This window comes from Chiloscyllium punctatum, chromosome 4 (assembly GCF_047496795.1).
Source record: "Chiloscyllium punctatum isolate Juve2018m chromosome 4, sChiPun1.3, whole genome shotgun sequence".
In the NCBI taxonomy this organism is placed as follows: domain Eukaryota; kingdom Metazoa; phylum Chordata; class Chondrichthyes; order Orectolobiformes; family Hemiscylliidae; genus Chiloscyllium; species Chiloscyllium punctatum.
In genome coordinates, this window is record NC_092742.1 from 97,803,354 (window position 1) to 97,830,516 (window position 27,163).

Sequence of the window (27,163 nt, forward strand, 5' to 3'; positions counted from 1 at the left end):
ATTGTGGGTGGCACGGTCACTCAGTGGTTAGTACTCTTACCTCACAGTGCCAGGGATTGAGGATGATTCCACTTTTGGTCCGTGTGGATTAGATTAGATTCCCTACAGTATGGAAATAGGCTTGGGCCCTTTGACCCAACAAGTCCACACCGACACTCAGAGTAACCCTACCTGGATCCATTCCCCTACCCTATATTTACCCCTGACTAATGCATCTAACACTATGGGCAATTTTGCATGGCTAATTTACCTAACTTACATATCTTTGGATTGTGGGAGGAAACCGGAGCACCCGGAGGAAACCCACGCAGTCATGGAGTGAATGTGCAAATTCCGCACAGACAGTCGGCCTAGGAAGCAATTGAACCCAGGCCTCTGGCACTGTGAGGCAGCAGAGCTAGCTGCTGAGCCACCGTGCCGCCCTAGTTTGTGCATTGTCACTATGTCTGCTCCAGTTTTGGCCCACAATCCAAAGATGTGCAGGTTAGGTGGATTAGCTGTGCTAAATTGCCCATAGTGTTCAGGCTAGATGGATTAGCCATGGGAAATGCAGGGTTACAGGGATAGGTTAGGGGTGTGGGTCTGGTTGAGCTGCTGTTTGGAGGGTTGGTGTGATATTGATAGGCCGAATGGCCCATTTACACACTTTAGGAATTCTATGATTCAATGAGTTATAAACAAAACTTTTGTTATATTAAAAAAAGGGCAACCACCAGCTTTCCCTCTGATTTTTTTTTTTGATAATTGCCCAGGCCTCTGAGGCCTGTGTGTGGCAACAACATCCAGAACCGGAAGCAAATGTTATGATCAGCATATGCAGAACGTAAGGGGGGGGGGTGTGCAGCCGCACATTTTGTAATGAATGATAACCACTACTGCAATGGACAGCTGGTTTGTGATGCAGTGTGCTGCCAACTCAGAGGCTGGAGGGAGAGGATTGCCTCGTTGATGAAGTAAACTGACGTTCCTTGGTGAAATTCTACATCAACCCTACCTAGTGGCATTGTAGATATGCCTGACTCCTGTGGACTGGAGGTTCAAGAACACACCTCACAACTGTATGGTCAAGAACATTTAGTGATGAGAAATGCCTGCTGGTTCAGCCGGCAATGTGATCAAATACTTAAAGAACCAACCCCCTTTACTCTGTCACTGACCCCAGTCATCATGGTGCCCACCATGATGGGCTGAATTAAATCTAGCCCTATATATCTAAAGTGCTTCCTAAATAGACCAAAATTGGATCTTATAAGTGGTATTGTTGTTTATGTGGTGGCCTATTTTCTTGCACATATTGTTTGTTCAGGTGTGTGAGCCAAATTCTTCAGTAAGTAGCAAAAGCAGAGTACAGACAAATTTGATAATTTTTGTGACAAAAGAAGCAATTGAAATGTAAGAGAGAGAACAGTGTATCATGGTAATATTGTATTAAGTTTCAGACCAGCCTACTGAACCGCAAATGACAGCTGATCCTACATATTGCAATACTAACTGAAGTGCATTCAAAGAATGAGGGATCTACCAAAACCAATTATCATCTGTCTTTGTTACAGGCAGATTTCAGCGTTCCTGATGTTCCTAAGTCCATGGCTTGGTGTGAAAATTCTATCTGCGTGGGCTTTAAAAGGGATTATTATCTCATCAGGGTATGTAGTTTGAAGTTTTTGAGCATGACACTTCACAAAAAAATTAATCTTGTCAGGTGTGCAAAATAAAGCCGAATGGAGCTGCAGAAACATATGATGGAGAATGGGCAGAGAGGGTATTTGTAACCTAACAAATTTATCATATTGAAGACATAAGAATTACAAGGAGGAGTAGGCAATTCAGGCCTTAGAGTCTGCTCCACCGTTCAACATGATCATAGCTGATCTTATCATGATATCAGCTCCATTTCCTGTCTGCTCCCCATAGCCCTTTATCCTGCCTTTCATCAGAAACAGAATTTCTTTCTTGAACCTTTTTTGATTCTGTCTCCACTCCACTCTGGGCAGAGAGTTCCACAGATTCACAATCTTTTGAGAAAAGTAGTTTCTCCTCATCTCAGTTTTGAACCTGCCTCCTCTCACTCTATATCTATGGCTTCTTGTTCGAGACTATCCCACAAGAGAGAACATCTGCACAGCATACACCTTATCAATCCCCTTCAGCATGTCATATACCTCAATCGGATTCCCATCTCTGCACTCCAAGCCCAAGCTATTTAACTGTTCCTTACTTGACAGCCCTTTCATCTCTTGAATCAATCTGGTGAACCTCCTGTGAACTGCAACCACATCACTCAGTGACTCAGTGGTTAGCACTGCTCCCTCATAGCACCATGGAACCTGAATTTGATTCCAGCCTCTGGCGACTGTCTGTGTGGGTTCCCCCCGGTTTCTCTGGTTTCCTCCCACAGTCCAGAGATGTTCGTTTTAGGTGAATTGGCTGTGCTAAATTGCCCATAGTGTTCAGGGGTGTGTAGGTTAGGTGCATTAGTCAGGGGTAAGTAGAGGGTAGAAGGAATGGTTCTGGGTGGGTTACTCTTCAGAGAGTCGGTGTGGACTTGTTGGGCCATAGGGCCTGTTTCCATACTGTAGGGATTCTGTGTATGAATTCTATCATTTCTGAAGTTTGGAGAACAAATCTGAACAAAATATTCCAGGTGTGGTCTCCCCAATGCCTTATAGAGCATTGTAGTGCAGTGTAGTAAGGCCCTTTGGGCCCTCAATGTCGTGCTGACCTGTGAAGCCCATCTAAGCTGTACTATTCCATTATCATCCATAAGTTTGTTCAGTGACCATTTAAATGCCCTTAAAGTTGGCAAGTCTGCTACTGTTGCAGGCAGGGAGTTTCACACCCTTACTATTCTGAGTAAAGAACCTACCTCTGGCATTTGTTCTGTATCTATCACCCTCAATTTAAATCTATGTCCCCTCATGCTAATCATCACCATCTGAGGAAACAGGCTCTCACTGTTATTAAGTCACCTCTCAACCTTCTTCTCTCTAACAAAAATGGCCTCAAGTCCCTTTCCTCAAAAGACCTTCCCTCCATACCAGGCAAAATACTGGTAAATCTCTTCTGCATCTTTTCCAATGGTTCCACATCCTTCCTATAATGCGGTGACCAGAACTGTGTGCAATACTCCAAGTGCAGCCGCACTAGTTTTTTGTACAGCTATGACATGACCTGATGGCTCAGAAACTCAATCCTTCTACCAATAAAAGCTACCACACCATACCCTTTTTCATAACAACCCTATCTACCTTGGTGGCAACTTTCAGGGATCTATGAACATGGACACTGAGATAATTGCTCATCCACACTATCAAGAATCTTAATTAGTCCAGTATTGTTTATTCCTTCCAAAGTGAATCACCTCACACTTTTCCAACTTAAACTCCATTTGCCACCTGTCAGCCCAGCTCTGCAGCTTATCTATGTCCCTTTTGTAACCTGAAACAGACTTCCGCACTGTCCACAACTCTGTCGACCTTAGTGTTATCCGCAAATTTTCTAACCCATCCTTCTATATCCTCATCTAGATCATTTATATAAATGACAGACGGCAGTAACCCCAAAACAGATCCTTGCGGTACACCACTGGTAACTGAACTCTAGAATGAACATTTCCCATCAGCAACCACCCTGTGTCTTCTTTCAGCTAGCCAGTTTCAGATCCAAACCACTAAATCACCCTCAATCCCATGCCTCCATGTTTGTGGAGTAGCCTACCGTGGGGAACCTTATCAAACGCCTTACTGAAATCCATACACACCACATTAATGGCTTCATCTTCATCCACCTGTTTGGTCACCACCTCAATGAACTCAATACAGTTTGTGAGGCTCGACCTACCCTTTACAAAACCATGTTGACTACTCCTAATCATATGTCAGTATTCTTCAGTTGTCCTGCCCTTTAATATTTTTTGCCCAGCCTGCATGGAACAACTTCTTCCTCAGGCCTGTATTATCTTTGCCCAGCACTAAAATTCTCTTATGCAATTAAGTCTTCACTCTTTTAATCGGAATTTGAAACTCTAGCATGTTGTTGTCACTCCTTCCAAGAGAATCCTGAACTACAAGACATTTTATCAATCCTTCCTTGTTACATAATACCAAATCTAAAGTAGCCAGTTCTGTGGTTGGTAAAAACAATAACTGCAGATGCTGGAAACCAGATTCTGGATTAGTGGTGCTGGAAGACCACAGCAGTTCGGGCAGCATCCGAGGAGCTTCAAAATCGACGTTTCGGGCAAAAGCCCTTCATCAGGAATAAAGGCTGTGAGCCTGAAGCGTGGAGAGATAAGCTAGAGGAGGGTGGGGGTGGGGAGAAAGTAGCATAGAGTACAATGGGGGAAGGGAAGAAGGTGATAGGTCAGGGAGGAGAGGGTGGAGTGGATAGGTGGAAAAGGAGATAGGCAGGTAGGACAAGTCCAGACAAGTCATGGGGACAGTGCTGAGAGGAGGAAAACTTCTTCAAGGCAGGCATCAGAGGAGGAGTTCTCTGGTTGGCCCCATGACATGTTGCTCTCGGAGACAATCTCTCATACACTCTCTGAACCTTTCTTTGAGGCTCCCCTTACCAAGTCGATTAATCCAATCAATATGCACATTCAAATCACCTATATACCATGTGCCCTTCTCACAAGCCGTCATTATTTCCTGGTTTATTCTCTGCCTTCTGTTCACCCAGATGAATTCAGCATTTTGGTTCCTCGTGGCAGTATCATTTCTTAAAAGCCTCGACGTTATCCTTAACTAATAAAGCAACTTCACCTCCTGCTCCTTCTGGTCTATCCTTTTGGAATATTGAGTATCCTTGGACATTTTAACTCCCAGTCTGGTTCATCTTGTATCCCTGTTTCAGTAATCCGCACCTTGATTGTTTAAATCTCTCATCTGTTAGAATGACCATGATAGTTTCACTTCTTTCATATATAAATCAGAAAACTTTTTTAAAAAAAGTTATCTTCTCAGGTTAACTTAACAATTGGTGTCAGCCAGATAAGATGTTGAAGGTGTAAGCCCCCTGTGTTCTGTCGTCTGTGCCATAAGATTTAGACTGATTCTAATCTTAAAAAATGAGTTTTCTGCCCTGCCAAAATGGACCCCTTGGTTCTTGCAGCAGACACTGAGGAGTTCATTAGACAAATGAGACTTCAGGAATTATTTCAAGGTGCCAGCGGTGGTCCCAACAAGCCCACTGACGAACCGGAGCAGTCATCACAGGGATCTGTAGACAAGTGACCAAAGAAGGAGTCAACTTGGACCCCACCAGAGTGCCGCTGCCCTGGGCTTGATAAGTATGCTCAAACCATTAGGAAATATATAAATGCCAGGTTCATCAGCCATACCCACAAGGTAATGGAAAACACCACCCGTTCACAACGCAACACCACCCATGCTGTCAAAACTAATCGCAACATTGTCATCAAACCAGCAGATAAAGGAGGACCCATCGTCATTCAGAATAGAACCGATTACTGCAAGGAAGTGTACCAAAAACTGCACAACCAAGAACACTACAGGCAACTACCAGCTGATCCGACCAAAGAGCACACCCATGAACTAAACATGTTGATCAGGCCTTTGGATCCAGTCCGTCAGAGTTCCGTACGTGCCCTCATCCCACATACATCTCATGTAGGTGACTTCTGCTGCCTTCCAAAGGTGCACAAAGCCAATACACCAGGACGTCCCATCATATCGAGCAATGGGGCACTGTGTGAGAATCTCTCCGGCTATGTCAAAGGCATCTTGCAACCCATTGTACAGGGGATCCCCAGCTTCTGTTGCGACACCAAGGATTTCTTACAGAAACTCAGCACCCCGGACCAATCAAACCGGGAACATTCCTCGTCACGACGAATGTTTGAGCACTCTACACCAGCATCCCCCCCAAAATGACTGCATCGCAGCATCAGCCTCAGTACTCAATACCAACAACTGCTAATCTGCGAACACCGTCCTACAATTCATCTGCTTTATCCTCGATCACAACGTATTCACCTTTGACAACCAGTTTTTCACCCAGACACATGGAACAGCCATGGGGAGTAAATTTGCACCCCAATATGCAACATCCTCATGCACAGGTTCGAACAAGACGACTTCTCTACGCAGGACCTCCAACCAACATTAAGCACTAGGTACATTGATAACATTTTCTTCCTCTGGAGCTATGGCGAGGAGTCACTGATAAAACGACACAGTGATATCAACAAGTTTCATCCCACCATCAAACTCACCAGGACTACTCTCTACTATCTGTCTCATTCTTGGACACATGTATCTTCATCAAGGATGGACACCTCCGCACCGCAAACCCACAGACAACCTCAATGCTACACTTCTCCAGCTTCCACCCAAAACATCCCCTATGGACAAGCCCTACGTGAACACCAGATCTGTTCAGATGTGGAGGAGTGTGACTGGCACCTGGAAGTACTCAGGTATGTCCTCCTAAGAACTGGATACGATGCTCAACTCATCGACCGCCAGTTCCAACGTGCCACAGCAAGGAACCGCAATGACCTCCTCAGGAGACAGACATGTGCTGCAACCCACAGGGTACCCTTTGTTGTCCAGTACTTCCCAGGAGCTGAAAAACTACGCCATATTCTTCAAGACCTGCAACACATTATCATTGAGGAAGAGCACCTCGCCAAGACCTTCCCCATACCTCCACTGCTCGCCTTTAAACAACTACCATATCTCAAACAGAATATTGTTCGTAGCAAACTGCCTGGCTTTCAGAACAACTCCATATGACCCTGTCACGGTAGGCGTTGCAAGACATGTTAGAGTGTGTGGACATGGATGCCACCATTACGTGTGGGGACACCTCCCACCATGTATGTGGCAGGTACTCAGCCAACGTTGTCTATCTCATATGCTGCAGGCAAGGATGCCCTGATAATGGTTCATTGGTGAGACCGAGCAAAGGCAACGGATGAATGGGCGCTGCACAACAGTCACCAGGCAGGAGTGTTCCCTCCCATTTGGGGAACACTTCAGCGGTCCAGGATGTTCGACCTCTGACCTTCCGGTGACCATCCTCCAAGGCGGACTTCGGGACAGGCAGCAGCGAAAAGTGGCCGAGCAGAGGCTGTTAGCTAAGTTCGGTACCCACAGGGAGGGCCTCAACCAGGACCTTGGTTTCATGTCACACTACAGGTGACCACCATTGCACTACACGTGCACGCACACTCATTCCTGCAGAAACACAGATACACCTATACACAGGCAGTCACAACATGCTCCTACAGACACACACACTCACGTGCACCCTCTCACAGATATAGACCCCTTTTCTCTCTCTCTCTCTCTCTCTCTCTCTCTCAACAGCCCCATCCCAGATAAACCCGTGTGCATGGGTGCACACACACATGTACGTTTGTGGGGTGAATTTGTACTTGCAGAGTCATATTATACTTAGTTTTACATGGATTCATGCAGTTTTTGAACAATGTTAACTCATTTTTTCGATTAGAATCAGTCTAAACATTATGGCACAGACACGGAATGCAGGGGCTAATGCCTTCAGCATTTTATCTGGCTGACACGAATTGTTAAGTTAGCCTGAGAATGTAACTTTTAAAAAAGGTTTTGTGATTTACGTATGAAAGAAGTGAAACTATCATAGTCATTCTAACAGATGAGAGACTTAACAAACAATCAAAATATTTCTGAATGTGTAATTTCAGTTACATCGCAATGTAATCTTTTGCTGTAAATTCTGTGTCTTACGATCTTATTCTCCCCAACGATCTGATGAAGGAGCAGTGCTCCGAAAGCTAGTGCTTCCAATTAAACCTGTTGGACTATAACCTGGTGTTGTGATTTTTAACTTTGTAGATCCCAGTCCAACACCGGCATCTCCAAATCAAGGGTTGTTATGACTGTGAAACAAAATGTGATTGAGACTTGGAATGGTCGTATAATCTGGCTGGCTTTACATTGTTTATCCTAAACATTTATGATATTCTTCACTCATCTCCAATTCACTAAAGTGATCTGCTTCACTAGATTGTTAACCAATCTATTGCTTCTGGTTACTATAAAATTGTAGCTTCTTGTAGTGTTTCACTCTAGGCAGGAGGCCTGAGGCCTGAGTTCAAATCCCACCACCTCTTCCAGAGGTGTGTAAGAACGTCTCTGAACAGGTTGATTTAAAAGTATCTATCTATAACTGTAGCTAATAGATTGTGTGCCAGAATATTCTCCACTCTAGGAAACCATTTTGCCTTGTTCATTGACAAGTTTTGGCTGAGTACAAAGCATTAATTTAAAAACTTGTATTTGCCCACCAGATGGACAAAGCCATCTAAATGCAACCAACAGTATTAAATGCAAAAACATTGCTGTGACTTAGAATGATTTGTGAATGGAGCACTTGTCACACGTTCTCTGTAGGCCATTTGGTACTGAGATGAGAAGAAACATTCTCTCTCACACACTTACGAGCCTGTGGAATTCTCTACCATAGGAAGTGGTTGAGGCCAAACATTTAATGTTTTCCAGGAAGAGTTGAGAATAGTTCTTAGGGCTAAGGGGATCAAAGCATAAGTGCAGAAAGTGGGGGCAGGCTACTGACTTGGATGATTGGCCATGATCGTATTGAATGGCAGAGTAGGCTTCAAGGGCTGAATGGCTTTCTCCTGGTCCTATTTGCTATATTTCTTCCCCATCCCATTGTTGTATTAATACTTTGAATATGTTTCAACAATTCCCAAAATGCATCAACACCGCAACATAATTGTTGTTCTTCAATTTTAAACTAGTCCAAAATGGAGGAAGTTATGCAGCCATTCACAAGAGTGTCAGCAGTAAAAGCATCCTTCATAGTAAAACTCCTCCCAGAGTCTATGGGTTTCATCATTTATGTAAATGATTTGAATGTGATCATAGGAGGTATGGTTAATATGTTTGCAGATGGCACTACAATTTGATGTGTGGTGGACAGCGAAGAAGGTTATCTTCAGAGTACAACGGGACGTGAATCAGTTGGGCCAATGGGCTGAGGAGTGGCAGATGGAGTTTAATTTAGATAAATGTGAGCTACTGCATTTTGGAAAGGCAAATCAGGGCAGGACTTGTACACTTAATGGGAAGATCCTGTGGAGTGTTGCTGAACCAGGAGACCTTGGAGTGCAGGTTCATAGTTCCTTGAAAGTGGAGTCGCAGGTAGATAGGGTAGTGAAGAAGGCATTTGGTATGCTTTCCTTTGTTCAGTGAATTGAGTACAGGAGTTGGGAGGTCTTGTGGAGGCTGTACAGGACATTGGTTAGGCCACTTTTGAAATGCTATGTACAATTCTGGTCTTCCTGCTATAGGAAGGATGTTGTGAAACTTGAAAGGGTTTAGAAAAGAACTACAAGGATGTTGCCAGGTTTGGAGAGTTTGAGATCTAGGGAAAGGCTGAATGGCTAGGGCTATTTTCCCTGGAGTGTAAGAGACTGAAGGATGAGCTTACAGAGTGTTGTAAAATCATGAGGGGCATGAATCGGATAAATAGACAAGGTCTCTTCCTCAGGGGTGGGGAGTCCAAAACTAGGTGGTCTAGGTTTAAGGTAAGAGAGGAATGATTTAAAAGGAAACTAAGGGAAACTTTTTCACGTAGAGAGTGGTGCATATAGGGAATGAGCTGCCAGAGGAAGTGGTGGAGACTGATATAATTGCAACATTTATAAGTTACCTGGATGGGTACATGAAGAGGAAGGGTTTAGAAGGGCATGGGCCAAATGCTAGCAAATGGGACAAAGTAAGATTAGGATGTCTGGTCAGCATAGATGAGTTGGACCGAAGGGTCTGTTTCTGTACTGCGTATCTGATTCTGTGACACATTTGGCTATGACATAGATGTGGGCAGTTCTTAACATCTCTTTGGAGCTGATAAAAGCATTGATAATTTTAAGTTTATTTAATTCTTCTGAGCAGAACGTATTCATACCAATGATTGTTTCAATCATGCTAATATCTTAAAATAATACTTCATCAGGATGAATATTCTTTAATAGTTCTTTCTGCACTAGTGTGGGCTAAAGAGTTCTCTGAAATTTCATTTACCATCTAGTTGCTGAATACACAAGCTCACTGAAGGTTAAAATGTTAAACATAATGCAACCTTTAAAACATAAGGCTGCAGACTTACGGAAGGGTGAGAAGGAGGAAGAGTCGCATTTGATTAAATGTAGATGCAAAGTGGAGCATGTATACTTGGCTTGGGACAAAATTCTTCAAGCAACTTACTGGGTTATCAACCTGACAATGAGGTATTGCAACCAGAAGGTACTTAGATTTCAGTAAGATTACTTACAGTGTGGAAACAGGCCCTTCGGTCCAACAAGTCCACACCGACCCGCCGAAGCGTAATCCATCCATTCCCCTACATTTACCCCTTTACCTAACACTACGGGCAATTTAGCATGGCCAATTCACCTGACGTGCACATCTTTTGGATTGTGGGAGGAAACCGGTAAATTGTGGAATGAAGAAGTTGGAGTGCCTCCCCTCAAAAGGTGGAGAAACAGAATAGTTGGCTAGTTTGGCCGCACAAAGAAATGTCTCCTGCTATTTGAGCGTAGAACAGCAGATGTTCAATCGAGTCCCTGATCATCATTTCAGACTCGCTGACTGAGTTAGCGGGAGACAAGAACTTACATGATTTGTTATCTAGTAAACTACTGAGAATTTCCATCTTTATTTTGGATATTTGAGAGTGATGCCCTTGCTGTCTTGTTAGGAATTGCTTGAACACAGTTAGCTATTTTCTCAAAATAGTTTGAATCAGGAACAAAGTATCTGGAGGAATGTGACTGTGCAGCATGATTTGCTCATCTCCACAGTGGATTTACTATGGATTGGAAATGTATTAGTAAATTCAGTTGTGTTGTTAGTATGTCTAAAAGCTATTTGTTTAAAGTTACCTTGATTTAAATTATTTTGAATCAATTCAAACAATGAATAACCTGCCTCCCTTCTAAACAGTTGGATGGAAAAGGTTCAATAAAGGAGCTTTTCCCAACTGGGAAGCAACTGGAGCCTCTTGTGACTCCTTTGGATGACCAAAAGGTGGCAGTTGGGCAAGATGATTTAACGGTGGTACTGAATAAGGATGGAGTCTGCACTCAGAAATGTGCCCTGAACTGGACAGATATTCCACTTGCCATGGGTATGGAAACTTTAAGTTGTTTGTTCAAATATCTTGCAACTGTTCAAAAGATTTTTATTTTGTAGAATTGCTACAGGGTATGTAATTACCTTGGACTCTGAAGGATAATCAATGGATGCTAACTAATAATTAGGTAGTGACAGTCAATGCTATTACAACAGGCTAGAGGAGTACTCAGTTTCACTCATCTCACTACTCCACAGGTCACAACATAAAATAAAAATAATTTAGTTGTTACTAAGATAAGTTACAAGAAAATCAATTAAATAGTTCATGTGTTTTAAACAACAAGATCTATCAGATTTGTTTCTTAATAAATTCAGTTATTGGTATGCCATCAAAACAAAATTTCGCCAATTTTTGTGTCTTTATTGAATGATGTTCACAGGCAGAGATAGAGAAGTATAAATTCCTATCCTTCCTAGTATCCCAAAAACGCACAAATTACATGCCTTCTTGGAATTGAGAACACAACTTTCACTGTAGAGATTGGTTTTCTTGAAGAAAAAGCATTTTGAACGGTAATTTATTCTTGAGAGTTCTCATGTGATCAAGTCACAAAATCACATTTGTCTGTGAGTTGCAGATGCAGCTGCTCAGGAAATGCAGTGTAAGATGTTATATCAATCACTCTTTAGAAAGAACACCAGTTTCACACTGAATTCAACAGGAGGGTTTTCTTTTTTGAAGTAGGGGAGATCAGCTGGGCAGCTTTGCTTCACAAGCTTTTGTCTAACTCCAATGAAGGTAAAATATTGTGGGTCTGGAATTCTGAAATTAAAAATACAATTGCTGGAAAAGATCAGCAGGTCTGGCAGAGAGAAATAAAGTGAACTTTTCGAGTCCAATGACTCTTTGGAACTTTTGATGCAAGTCATTCACGCTGTTTCTCTTTCCCCAGATGCTGCCAGATCTGCTGATCTTCTGTAGCACTTTGTGTTTTGCTTCCTATAACTCAGCTTGTTTTTTTAACAAGCTTTCCTTCACTTGAATCATCTGACACCAGAATCTCTTCAAGTCAGCCACTCCCCTAAGGCATCTTCAGCAGAGCAAACCACTATCACCGGTCATCTGTTTTAGGTTAGGCTATTTTTTAATGTAGATTAAACTAGTTTCTAAAAAAAAAAGACTCTAGTGTCAATAATTACCTTTTTTTTAAACAAGTAAGCCACTTTGGCTATTTCCATAAAACTTAAAATACAATTACCCACTTTCAACAACTCTTCAAAACCAAAGTCCTCACAACAATTTTAAATATAATGCATTTCTTGTGGTGAAAACTGTATACTTCTGTGTTACTACGTTTGGTGGATCTGCCCTGCAGATGGGACAGGTCATACTCAAGGATGACAGTGTTGTCTGGGTCTTATTCATACTCGGTAATACCTTTCAGACAAGGTCGAGCTCATGCTTAACTCATTAGTGCGGGAGCTCTCCCAATTTTGGCACAAAATACATTACTCAAACTGTTGCTCTTCTTTCAAGATCAAGGATATAATTGACTGTTTAATGTATACCATCTCCCCTACTCCTCCTATTCAGCTTCCTCTCCATCATTTTTATTCTCTTAGATTTTTGCATCCACTGTATAAATAGACAATGGAGACTTTTGGTTAGGAGAGGAACAATTTATCAAGAAAAATACTGACAGTAGTACTGAAAGCACATTTTGCCAAGACTGAATCGAGTGGACTATGTCATTGGACTACGATTCCAGAGGTTTATGTTTAGTGCTCTGGGGACATTGGTTCAAATCTCACCATGGCAGTAGGTGAAATTAATTTTAATTTATTAAATTAAAATTATAAGATAGTTTCATTCACAGTGACCATGGTACTATTCTCAGTTGCCATAAAAATCCATCTGGTTCACTCATGTCCTTGAGGGAAAGAAGTCAGCTGGCCTGATCTCCAGACCTGCAGCAACATGACTCTTCAATCACCTCTAAAATGACTGACAAGCTATCCAAGTGTATCCAACGACTAGAGAGGATAAAAGGAATGAAACCAGTCAAACAACCCACTGTCAACCTAGGCGTCAGAAAGACAATGGCAAACTCAGCACTCTTGATTTTGCACAGTCCTTTTTCTAAACATCAGGAGGTTTATGCCAAAATTGGAAGAGCTCCCCCACAGATAAGGTAAGCATCAGCCTGACCTCATCTGCAGGTAACAATTTAGTGAGTATGTGCACGATCCCGACAACATTGCTGTTCTTGTTTATGACCTGTCCCATCTGCATGGCAGACCCACTAGAGGTGGTAGAACGGTGGTATGCAATCAGGAGGGAGTCACCTCTGTAGTTCTCAACATTTAACTCTAGACCCGGTGAAATCTCATTACGTCAGGCCATGGTTAAGGCAACCATCTGTACAAAGCCACAGCTGATGAGTGGGTACTATTCTAAGTTGAATACCAATTTGAAGAAACACTGATCGTAGGCAAGGGCACAGAATGTACTCCGGTTGGGGAATTTCAGTTTCAAAGAGTGGTTTGGAAGCACCATTACTCACCAAGCTGACCGAGAGAAGGGCAGAGCTGCTGAACTGGGTATGCAGTAGATGATGAGGGAACCCAACAAGAGGACAAAGCCAACTTGATGTTGCTTTTCCCAGCTACTTGCCTCCGATGCATTGATGGGTGACAGTATTGGTGGAAATGACCACTGCACAGTCTGAGAATGAGAATATCCGCCATTGTGTTGTGTGGCACAACTAAGGGCTAACTGGTCTAGCTTTCAAAACTAAACATCCTTTACTGAGGGCGATTTTGAGCAGCAAAGTTGTATTCAGCATAGAGTCATAGAGATGTACAGCTTGGAAACAGACCCTTCGGTCGAACCTGTCCGTGCCCACCAGATATCCCAATCTAGTCCCACCTGCCAGCACCCGGCCCATATCCTTCCAAACCCTTCCTAATCATATACCCATCCAAATGCCTCTTAAATGTTGCAATTGTACCAGCCTCCTCCACATCCTCTGGCAGCTCATTCCATACACGTACCATTCCATTTCACCCTCTGCGTGAAAATGTTGCCCCTTGGGTCTCTTTTATATCTTTTCTCCCCTCACCCTAAACCTATGCCCTCTAGTTCTGGACTCCCCGACCCCAGGGAAAAGACTTTGTCTATTTATCCTATCCATGCCCCTCATAATTTTGTAAACCTCTATAAGGTCACCCCTCAGCCTCCGACACTCCAGGGAAAACAGCCCCAGCCTGTTCAGCCTCTCCCTATAGCTCAAATCCTCCAACCCTGGCAACATCCTTGTAAATCTTTTCTGACCCCTTTCAAGTTTCACAACATCTTTCCGATAGGAAGGAGACCAGATTGCACGCAATATTCCAACAGAGGCCTAACATGACCTCCCAACTCCTATACTCAATACATATGCCCCAACTACCATTATCATAAAACTAATGAATCCATAACATAAGACTGTTTGAATGTCAAATAGTGGTAGCAGCATGCGATAGACAAAGTTAAGTGATCGGACAACCAGTGAATTAGATCTAAGCTCCACGGTTCTGTTGCATTCAATTGTGAGTGGTATTGAACAATTTGTTTTCTATTTATTCATTTGTGGGATGAGGGTCTTGCTGGCTGGCCAGCATTTATTGCCCATCCCTATTTGACCTTGAAAAGGTGGTGGTGAGCTGCCTCTTGAACTGCTGCAGTCCACCTGCTATGCGTTGACCCACAATGCCTTTACGGAGAGAATTCCAGGATTTTGACCCAGTGGCTGTGAAGAAACTGTGATATATCTCCAAGGCAGGATCATAAGTGGCTTGAGGGAAGGTTGAAAGTGGTGGTGTTCCCATATATCTGCTGCCTTTGTCTTTCCATATGAAAGTGGTTGTGGGTTTGGAATGGGCTGTTGGTACCAGATGATTTGCCTGGTTTCATTTCTTTGAGACTTTGTAGCAATTTGTATAGTTGAATGGCTTGCTAGGCTATTTCAGAGAGCTAAATTGAGAGTCAATGACATTGCTATGGGTCTGGAGTCACATGAAGGCCAGACCAGGTGAGGATGGCAGATTTCCTTTCCTGAAGGGCATTGAACCAGATGGGTTTTTTTCAATAATCAACGAAGATTTCATGGTTATCATAGATTCTTAATTCCAGATTTTTAAAAAAATCATAATTTAATAATTTAACAATATAATTAATAGAGGTAGATGCTCCCCAAATATACCCATCTTCAATGATGAGGGATCCTGTAAATTACTGCAAAGGTAAGTTTCAATTGCAACCATCTTCAGCTAGAAATACCAAGTGAAAGATCCTGCTCTGCTTCCTCATGAGGTCTCCAACTTATAAATGCCGCACTTCAGTCTATTTGATTCATTCAATGTGATATCAAGAAATAGCTGAATTATAGAATCACAGAATTGTTAAGAGTACATCATGGTTTTATTCCCTCTCAATCTCCCATACTATCACAATTGAGAATAATTGTAGCTTAGATTAATTAAATCAGCATAGCCAAGGAATTGATTTTGAACCAACTGCCACACTGTTTTAAAAGTACTTGTTAGTGGCAACCTCGAAGAGAAAAACACTGAGCAGACTTTCCCACTAAAGCCAATGGAACTGCTCAAAGAAAGTTGTTTCTAAGCAATTGCATTCATTTTGATTGTCTCCAATAGAACATCAGTCGCCTTATATCATAGCAGTGCTGCCACGATATGTGGAGATCCGTACCTTTGAACCACGCCTGCTGGTACAGAGCGTAGAGCTGCAGAGGCCACGCTTTATCACGTCGGGAGGGTAAGTAAATGCATGTGACCATTTGTTGCCTTAGCAAAACAAACATTGCACATGAAAAGTTTTCAGGAAGTTGAAACAGGAACAAAAATTGCTGGAAGAAAGGGTCACTGAAGAGGAGTAACTGGACACCGGAACATTAATTCTGATTTCTCTCTAAAGATGTTGACAGAGTGGCTGAGTTTTTCTGGCAATTTTCTGATTTTGTTTCTGACTTCCACCATCTGCAGTTCTTTGGGTGTTTTTTTGTTTCAGGAAGTTGATCCTTCCAGGCAGGCTGTTTTTGGTCAACTGAGAGCAAAATCATTATAAAGCTGGAAAATGTAAGTGTCACATGGAATAGGGATTTGAATGCATTGCCACAAATTACTAAAGTGAGTACATATGAACACACCAATTAGGAACAGAACTAGTCCATTCAGCCCCTTAAGCCTGCTGTGCCATTCAATAAAATGGTTTAATTTGTTTGTGTTTTAAATTCCGAATTCCCGTCTAACCATATTGATGTTCAGTTCCCTTTACTTAGACAAAGAACCTCCACCTTTTAAAAATATTTATTGATTGCCACCGCCATCCAACCTCCACTGCTTTAAGACCTGAGAGCTCCAAAACATTTGGAAAAAGAAATTTCTGCTTGACTCCAAGCCAAAAGGGTGTTCTCTAATTTTTAATCACTACCCCCTAATTCTGGACTCATCCACAAAAGAAATCATCCTTTCCATGTGCACCTTGTCAAGCCTGTTCAGAATTTTATATAAGTATAATCTATAAACTTAAGACATTAATAGTACTGTTCTGTTGTGCACTGCATAGTTTTGTTGTACATGATTAATTTAGTTAATGTACAGTACCTTTTTATTCTTTTAACAGCCTGCAGTATTTAATATGGCAGAAGACCTCAAGTCCGCCAGACTGCAATGCTTATGCTTGTGCGCAGTGTTACTGTTATCTGAAGAATACATGCTATTCAGCTGAAATAGTGAGATACACATGCCACTTTATATAGCCTCAATATTGTTCTGATAGTTTGGAACCAATAATTTACACAGCACAATATAAATTATTCTGATAACATAAGGGCTACTTATTATCCCTTGGCTGTATGTTCCAGAAGCTTGTTTGTATTACTGTTTTTTAAACCCACTGTATTATCTCACATTCATATGAATCAGTAATTAAGTACATCTTTTATTTCCACATTGATGTCATCCTTCTGTATCGCAACACAGGCAGTCCTAGAGTCTTATTTTGCTTCAGCCATCTTCATTTTCCACTCGGCCGTAAGATCAGCATTGTTTTAGCAATCAAAGAGAAACACTGGCCTGAATGTTTGTTTATTTCTACCACTACTGACACAATTATGATGGTGTACTTTCTTGCTTTAAAGAATGGTGTAACTTGTCAAAGTAATGAGCACCAGAAGCATGCAAATACCAAGCTGATTCCACCTGATCTGCCCTTCCCTTTCTAAGAAGTTGCTCAACACCTCTCAGAAATATATATTTTGTAAGCAGCCTGTTCAGAGATGTTTAGACACATCTCTGCAACATGTGGGACTTGAACTTCGGCTTCTTCACTCAAGGACAGGGACACTACCATTGCGCTCCAAGAGCCCTCATCTTACAGACATAATTTAATGATCAAATAGTGGTCACCTGGAGTCATTTGTGATAAACCAGCTAGCTGGAGAGATGTAATGAATGATCCAGTGTTGATCTCTTTGCCCTTTTTTCTCTCCCTCTGGTCTCCACTTCCCAGGCCTAATATTGTTTATGTGGCTAGCAATCACTTTGTATGGCGACTGGTACCAGTTTCAATTGCAACTCAGATCCGACAGCTTCTCCAGGACAAGCAATTTGAATTGGCCTTGCAACTTGCTGTAAGTATTTGCAACATTTACTTGCACAATTGCATATCTTCTGAAATTACCCCAAAAGCTCCATGTATATTCAAGGTTCTTGCTCCATGTCTCTTCCTGCATTTGGTAGATGAAATTATCTCAATCTCTGGCTGCAGTTATGCAGTATCATGTCAAATAATTTTAATAGGATCATTGGTTAAAAAATATGTTCTATATCGTGTTGAGAGATGTGAAATATGGATACCAGACTATTCCACATAACTTTTACTGGATGTATTTTCTTGTCTCTGGTTGTAATTAATTTTATTTTTTTAATTCTTTAGTAAGGCATATTCCAGAAAGATATGGACAATGAACAGATAAGACAGTAATGCAGCTTGGAGAAAAGAGGGTGACCAGATTTTTCTGATTGGAATAACGACACAAGTCTGTGGATGCAGATAGAGTCATAGCGTCAGTCTCCATGCTGTATAACTCTTCGGTCCACACCAACCATTGTCTCAGACTATGTCTATATCTGTCTATATCTCTCCAAATCTTTCCTATTAATGTACTTATCCAAATGTCTTTTAAACATTGTAAGTGTACCTGCATCCACCACTTACTCTGGCAGTTCATTCCAAACACTAATGACTCTGTGTGAACATGTTGCCGGTCATGTTCTTTTAAAATCTTTCTCCTCTCTCCTTAAAACTATGCTCCCTGGTTTTGAACTCCCTCACCCTAGGGAAAAGACCTTTGTCATTCACCTGTATGCCTGTCATGATTTTATAAACTTCAACAAGGTCACCCCTCAATCTCCTATGCTGTTGTGAAAAAAGTCCCAGTAGTTCTAGTCTACTTTTATATCTCAACTCCTCAGATCTCTGAGAACTTGAAATAAGACAAAAAAAATTTTGAACACTCTCACTGTTGAATAGAAGTATTAGATATATGTTGCCAAATCAAAACCCCAAGTTAAATATGACTCATCGGCAAGGCTTCCTGCTAATTCCAGTCCGTGTAATCCAACCCTTGTAATTCAATGCTTTCTTTTTCTCTTACTTTGAAACGTTTTGGCTTTTCTCCTATTACTTTTCATGCCTTCTGATTTTCCTCCATGAAATTCAAATTCTAGCTGTTTCAATTTTTGTTTAATTCTCTTCCACTTTCTATTTTGAGCTGCTTCATTTATAACTGAATCCTAACTAATTTAGCATTTTACATAGTTTAATCTTTTCATCCTCAAGCTGCAGATAATGAAGCAATACTTCAACTGCTTCTGTTTTCATAGTGCCAACTTGTAAATTTATTTATTATTAATCAGCAGTGGCATAAAAGTTAACATGTTTTACTCTTGCACACAATGCATAGACAAGTTCTCATTTAAAGGATGTAGCTATTTTAATTTACAATAAATGCAATATTTCATTGAGAAATATTGAAATCAATGTGAATGCTGGCCTTTCGTAGTGTATTTATGGATTCTAAATCCTATAAAAGCCCCTGAACTGTTACTGTTGAAGAGGGATTTTAAAGAGGAGCCTGAGTCCCATGTTCAGCAGTACAAATAAATCTTTGTTTGGAGCTCCTTGCCAATGCAGCATGGGAGAGGTCTCTAGGAAACTCTTATTTTTTAATAAAGTACAGGATATGAATACATACTGCATTACAATAGTGAGACCTCAGTGCTCACCACATCCTCTCTGAACTACACATCCAATTCTTTCAATACATGATCAATGATTGGCAACTTCATGGTCAAGCCTAGATCCTCCTCCACCCTTGAACCTCACCCCTCCAAGCGCAACAGGGGCAACACAGCCTTCCAAGTCCTCCCCTTCCACCCCACCAAACTCTGGATACATTGTAGGTGGCAGAAATGGCAGAGGATGATACAAACAGACCCCACCACCAAAGATATATTTCCCTTCCCACCCATATCTGCTTCCCTAACTACCTTGTTAGATCCACGCCCACCCCCCCACCAACCCACCCTCCACTCCCGGCACCTTCCCCTGCCACTGCAAGAAGTGCAAAACCTGCATCCACACCTCCCCACTCACCTCCATCCAAGGCACCAAAGGAGCCTTCAACATCCAACACAGATCTACCTGTACTTCCACACACGTCATCCACTGTATCTGTTGCACTCGATGTGGTGCCCTCTACATTAGGGAGACAGGATGCCAACTTGCATATCATTTCAGAGAACATCTCTAAGACACCCACACTAAACAACCTCACGGCCCCGTGGCTGAACACTTTACCTCCCCCTCCCACTTTGTCAAGGACATGCAGGTCCTGGGCGTCCTTCATTGCCAAACCCTAACCACCCGATGTCTGGGGAAGCCTCATCTTCCACCTTGGGACACTCTAACCATTGGATCAATGTGGATTTCCCCAGTTTCCTCTTGACCCTCCCCCCACCTTATTCCAGTTCCAACCTTCCAACTTGGCACCACCCTCTTAAACTGTCCTACCTGTCCATCTTCCTTCCCACCTACCTGTTCCACACTCCTCACCAGTCTATCACTTTCGCCACCTCCTTCATCCACCTATTGCATTTCCAGCTACCTTCCTCCCTCAGCCCCATCCACCTCCCATTTATCTCTCAGCCCCCTTGGCCCACAAGCCTCATTTCTGATGAAGGGCTTGTGCCCAAAATATCAATTTTCCTGCTCCAGAATGTTGCCTGTCCAGCTGTGCTTTTCCAGCACCACACACACTTCCACATTTTAATACTGACTGTAATGTGCCTTCCCAAACATTTTCCATTTGTATCGTATATTTATTTATTACTAGTGACTCTCCAAACTCTTATGCAATTTATAATCCTTTCCTAACCTTAGTGCAAAAGATTAGAAAGGATGTTAATTTCTATCAATAGTTGTAATGTTTGTAATATCAGCCCTAATATAATATTATTTTATAAAGTTATTCATAGTTACTAGAATTCTGTGACAAATCTGACAATTTAGGTAGCAGCTTCCCTCTTTTGAAAGGCTAGACAAAGCAGTCTCTTTGTCTAGCAGCTGCCATTTACAACTTCTTCTATTTGCCTGCTGCAAGATGATTTAAATTTTTTTTGATGCCAGGATGGACTCTTTTTTTTAATTTACTTTAAATAGTTTTCGTACTGTTTCTCTTTACTAAATGGGATAGCACCTATTCAAATCCCATTGATAGGAATGATATTCAATAACATCTACAGTTTTATCAAGTCAGGCCACCCATTTTTGAGTATTTGTCTGAAGAGTTGCTGTTTTTGTTTCAGAAAATGAAAGATGACTCCGATAGCGATAAGTGGCAGCAGATCCACCATATTCAGAACTTGTTTGCTTTCAATCTGTTTTGCCAAAAACGCTTTGATGACTCCATGCAGGTCTTCGCAAAGCTTGGCACAGGTGACAAAGTGGCTTTATTGTTTAAAACTTGGGCCAACCGTATTTACAGTGCAGTAAAGAATTGAGGCTCAAAAGAAAAGACCATTGATATCCTCTCGAATAAAATATTTCTTATTGCTTTCATTTCATTCCAGTTAACAATTTCATGAGGCATGAATTGTTGCTCAGTGATGCTGAACTTGTATTTTAATGCTTCCTCTGTTGAAGAGGTGAAAGAAGATAGTGCTGTATTTGGAGTTCTTGAAAGCAATTTGGAGTCAACAGCTCTATGATGGTTTTAATGTCACCATGTGAGAATACAGTGGAAAGTGGTAATACTAAAAATGTGATGCTTTCAAGAAATTGGAGAGATGGTTTCCTTCTGAAATTATCTGCAAACTGAAGAGTCATGTGTTTACATGAGGATGTTCACTTTTTATGAAGTACAGAAGCAATGAAAAGCACTGAGTTTGAGTAAATTCAAAATATGACAGTGAAGAACGTTACCTTGGAGCTCAACAGGATCTTGATGAGATGGGCCAGTGGGCTACAGAGTGGCAGATGGAGTTTAATTTTGATAAATGTGGGTTGCTCCATTTTGGATAGACAAATCAAGGCAGGACTTCATGGTTAGGTCCTAGGGAGTGTTGCTGAACAAAGAGACCTTGGAGTGCAGGTTCATTCTTCCTTGAAACTGGAATCGCAGGTTGGTAGAATAGTGAAGATGATGCTTGGTATGCTTGCCTTCATTGGTCAGTGCATTGAGTATAGGAGTTAGGAGGTCATGGTACATTGATTAGGCCACTTTTGGAATACTGCGTTCAATTATTGTCTCTCTACTGTAGAATGATGTTGTGAAAGGTTTCAGAAAAGATTTAGAAGGATGTTGGCAGAGTTGGAGAGTTTGAGCTGTTGGGAGAGGCTAAGCAGGCTGGGGCTATTTTCACTGGAGAGTCTGAGGCTGAGGGATGACCCTCTAGAGGTTTATAAAATCATGAGAGACATGAAAAGGGTGAATAACCAAGGTCTTTTCCCCAGGATGAGAGATTTCCAAACTAGAGGACTTGGTTTAAAGTGAGGGGGGAAAGATTTAAGAGAAATCTATGGGGCAACTTTTTTAATGTAGAGGGTTATGCATGTATGGAATAGGCTGCCAGAGGAAATGGTGGAGGCTAAATTAGAACGTTTAAAAAGCATCTGGATAGACATATGAATAGGTAGGGTTTTGATGGATATGAGCCAAATGCTAGCAAATGGGATTTGGCTCATAAGATAACTTAGGATATCTGGTCGGCATAGACGAGTTGGACCAAAGAATCTGCTTCTTTGTTGTACATCTTTATGACTCAATGATGATCTATCTCTTCTACAATTTTTGGACAGTTTTTGTTACCAAATAGAGCTTAATTAAATTCACTGTGTGCTCTTCATTAACTTTCTTGAATTTGATTTTGCAGATCCCACTCATGTAATTGGGCTGTATCCAGATCTGTTACCAGCTGACTACAGGAAACAGCTTCAGTACCCAAATCCTCTTCCCACGTTATCCACTGCAGAACTGGAGAAGGCACATTTAGCACTTATAGACTACTTGACACAGGTAAACATGCCAAGTGTCCCTGACCTAATAGATTTAAATGAACTTAGGAAGAAGATATAGGGCTTATACCTAACCTCTTGTGAATGGATGTGCTTGTGAGCTCAAGACCTGCTCAAATTAAATGTACCTGGGAAGCAGCTGAAAAGAATGTGGATCAGTCGGCTGCTTTGCGGCACGGTGGCTCAGTATGGACAATACGGAGGCTCACTGTTAGCACTGCTGTCTTACAGCACCAGAGACTCTGGTTCGATTCCAACCTCAGGCGACTGTCTGTGTGGAATTTGCACATTCTCCCCATGTCTGCATGGTTTCCTCCGGGTGCTCTGGTTTCCTACCACAGTCCAAAGATGTGCAGGTTAGGTGAATTGTCCATGCTAAAATTGCCCGTGGTATGCAGGGATGTGTAGACTAGGTGCATTAGTCAGGGGAAATGTAGAGTAAAAAGGTGGGGGAATGGGTCTGAGTGGGATACTCTTTGGAAGGTCAGTTGGACTTGTTGGGCCAAAAGGCCTGATTCCACACTGTAGGGATTCTATGCTTGACGCAATTGTGCCAGGCGGAGTGGGAGATGCAGGGGTCTTATTTATACAGTAGAGTAAGTACCCTAAAATTTGGAAATAACTGGCAAGATTGATATGTTTCCTGGTGTTAGTGTATATCATTGGACTTGAAGTGTTTTATATCCACCTGTGAGAAGATGTGTAGAACATAATGTGGGTGAGCGGGTACTGGGAACAGTGAAATGAAGCATTTAGTGATCTGATAGGAAAGCGCACAGTGGTTTTAAAGCCAACATTGTTGTGGTCATGTCCTTCATTAGCATTTTTATAATTCTTTCATTTCTTCCAAGAAACGAACTCACTTGGTAAAACAGTTGCATGATTCAGAACCCTCTACCACGTCACCCCTGGTGGAAGGGACACCAATTATCAAGTCAAAGAAAAAATTGCTCCAGATCATTGATACAACATTACTGAAGTGTTATCTTCATGTGAGTATGACAATGTTTTGATTGAGTAAGGAAGTAAGTGCAACTTTGGAAAGAATGTTACATTTTTTCATTCCAAGTTCTGAACCTGGAGAATGATATTTAGAGAGGTTGGGTACCTGATGACTGTTGTCCTCCTCCTCACTCATCGTAAGGCTGTACAGTAATACTAAAAATGTCTACAAATGTAAAGATATTATAGATAAGTACATGTAATATTTGCAATAAGGTAGACAAATAAATAACACAAATAATTGTATATAGGTATGGCATGACTGTGATTATAGAGCATAGCTATATGGTGACTAAGGCTGGGAACTGAGCATCAGAAAGTATTGCACCTTTAAGCACAACAGGCAATTTTTTTTTAAAATAAAAAAAATTTATTTAAAAATTGTTAGTGAAGTCAGTGCAGTAGTGAAAAAGGATACTGGTTCAGAAAATGCAGATGCAGCATCAGTCTAGGTGGAACCGAAAAGCAACAAGGAGTGAAGAAACGTTAGTGTGGGTTGAGTGTAGAACGACCTCAATTATCCGAAATGAGACAGGCGCGGTGCATTTTGTTTGGATGACTGATTGTTCAGATAATGCTTTTGTGGGACCTTGAGATCTTGTTTGGATAGAGCGAAATTCAGATAAGAGGTTGTTCTGTATATGCCTCAAACCATTAGGTAGAGATTCCATCCAACAGGAAATTAGAGATGCGTACAACAAGAGGTTATAATAATCACAGGTGACTTTAATCAGGAATGAATTTGACGTGGTATAATTGTTAGACTGTGTGCAGGACTTTTAGACCAGTTGATACAGGAACTGACTAAGAAACAGGCTATCCTTGATTTGATTTTGTGAAATGAGAAAGGGTTCATTAATAATCTTGTTGGAAAAGTGATCGTGACATGATGGAATTCTTCAAAGAACGAAAAAGTGAAATAGCATAATTTGAAACAAGAATTTTATACCTTTGTTATTTTTGTTTAGCTTTGAGGGATGAATTGTAGTAGATAAAGTAACTTCAATTTAAAAAAAAGACATAGATTAGGCATGGCTAATATTTGAGGAATGATTGCATGCATTGCAACAGTAATTCTTTCCTTTTGGGCGAAAGAACATAACAGGAAATGTGGCTAACAAAATAACTTCAGGATAGTATTCGTTCCAAAGAAGAGTTATACAAAAATTGCTGGAAAAACTAGCAAACCTGAAGTTTGGAATGAGTTTAGAATTCAGCAAAGGGCCAAAAGATTGAAGAAGAGCAGAAAAATAGAATGACAGTAAACTTGCAAGGAAGATTTTCAGCCCATCATACATAAAAAGGAAAATGTTAGTAAAGCCAAATGCCAGGCCCCTAAAGTCTGAAATGGATGATTTGGCATTGAAGATCAAAGAAATAAGTGCAATTAACCAACTACTTTAGTTCAGGATTCACAGAAGAAGGCATAAATAACTTCCCAAAAATGCTAAGGAAGCAAAGAACTATTAGGAAGAAGGAATCGAAGGAAATTGGTATTGTTTAAAGAAAAAAATGCTGGAAAAGTTAATAGGACTAATAGGTGATAAATTCCCAAAGTCTGAATTTACATCCCGGAGTACTAAATGAGGTGGCCACGGAGATTGTGGATGCATGGTTGTTATCTTCCAAAATTTCTGTCACAACTGATAACTCCTGGCAAACTGGAGGGTAACAGATGTAATGCTACTGTTTTTTAAAAAAAAAAGAGGGAGAGAGATAACAGCAAAATGCAAAATAAAAAAATGAAAGAACTGCAGATATTGGAAATCAAAAACAAAAGCAGAAATTGCTGGAAAAGTTCAGCAGGTCTGGAAGCATCTATGGAGAGAAATCAGAGTTAACATTCTGGGTCCAGTGACCCTTATTTATAACAGGATCTGAAATGTTAACTCTGATTTCTCTTCGCAGATGCTGCCAGAACTGCTGAACCTTTCCAGCAATTTCTGGTTTTGGAGCAGTGGAGTACAGACTCTTTAGCTTAATCTTAGGTTTAAAGAAAAAGCTGAAGTCTATTAAAAATGTTTAATGGCAAGGCATGCACTGGGACTCCACAAATCCAGTATGGATTCCTGAAAGGGAAATTACATTTGACAAACCTGCTGATGTAACATGCTTAAAAAACTAGTAGAACACACCAGGAGGAACCAAATTGATGAGATGTAATTAGATTCTCAGAAATGTTAATGTAAAGTTCCAGAAAAGAGGTGTGTCCAAAAATCAAAGCACATGGAACTGGGGGCAGTATACTGGGTATGGATTGAGAAACTGGTTAGCAGAATAGGAATAAATTAGTCTTTTTTTAACCTTGGAGTAGAAGTTGGTGAAAGTGGTATACTGCAGGCATCAGTGCTTCGTTCCCCAGTTATTCATAATACATTTCAGCAGTTTGGATAAGGCAGTCAAGTTTAATACTTCCAAGTTTGTCAACAAAATAACACAGAATTGACTGGTGAATAGAAAGTAAAAAGGTCTCATAGACAAATTGAGTGAATGGGCAGAACCGGTATAACGTGGAAAAGTGTGAACTTAAAAATGGAGTGTAAGGGTATTATTAAAATGGTGATAGATTGGAGAAAGTGTGATGTACACAGCGACTTGGGTAACTTTGTACACCATTCACTGACAGCATGCAGACAGATGCAGCAAACAGAGAGGAAGACAAATGGTATATTGACCTTCTTTGCAAGAGTATTTAATTACAGGAGCAAGGGTTTTAGTGAGACCACTCCTGGAGTATTGTGTGAGGTTTTGATCTTCTTAACTAAGAAAAGATATACTTGACATAAGAAAATGCAGCAATAGTCCATCATTGACAAATCTGTCATCCAGGAATCAAAGGAGGGGAGATTGAGTTGACTAGGCCTGTACTCGGGAGAAAGTCTGCAGATGCTGGAGATCAGAGTCGAGAGTGTGGTGCAGGAAAAGCACAGCAGATCAGGCAGCATCCGAGGAGCAGGCAAATTGATGTTTTGGGTATAAGTCCTTCATCAGGAATGAGGCTTGTGAACCAAGGGGGTGGAGAGCTAAATGAGGGAGATGAGACCGGGAGGCAGGGGGAGGCTCGCTGAGAGTGCGATAGGTGGATAGAGGTGGTATAATGGTGATAGGTCAGAGGGGAGAGTGGAGTGGATAGGTGGGAAGGAATATGGACAGGTGGGGCAGGTCATGAGGGCAGTGCTGAGCTGGAAGATTGAAACTGAGATAAGATAGGCGGAGGGGAAATTAGAAAACTTATGAAATCTGTGTTGATGCCATGGGGTTGGAGGGTGAGGTGTTCTTTCTCTCGGCATTGGATGGTAAGGGAGTACCAATGGAGGAGGCCCAGGAGCTGCATGTCTTTGGCGGAGTGGGAAAGGGAGTTGAAGTGTTCAGCGACGGGGTGCTGGGGTTGGTTAGTGCAGGTGTCCTGGAG

General features: G+C 41.5%; 1 protein-coding gene across 2 annotated transcripts in view; it reads left to right on the plus strand.

Annotated features, from left to right (window-relative positions):
* Positions 1-27,163, plus strand: part of LOC140476560 (vam6/Vps39-like protein) — a 104,290-nt gene that overhangs the window by 30,180 nt on the left and 46,947 nt on the right. For both annotated transcript variants that reach the window (XM_072569356.1, XM_072569357.1), the window contains 7 exons: positions 1,554-1,646; positions 10,977-11,160; positions 15,807-15,927; positions 17,683-17,803; positions 21,042-21,171; positions 22,608-22,750; positions 23,601-23,741. In XM_072569356.1, the coding sequence (XP_072425457.1) occupies positions 1,554-1,646; positions 10,977-11,160; positions 15,807-15,927; positions 17,683-17,803; positions 21,042-21,171; positions 22,608-22,750; positions 23,601-23,741 (933 nt within the window). The remainder of the gene's footprint in view (positions 1-1,553; positions 1,647-10,976; positions 11,161-15,806; positions 15,928-17,682; positions 17,804-21,041; positions 21,172-22,607; positions 22,751-23,600; positions 23,742-27,163) is intronic.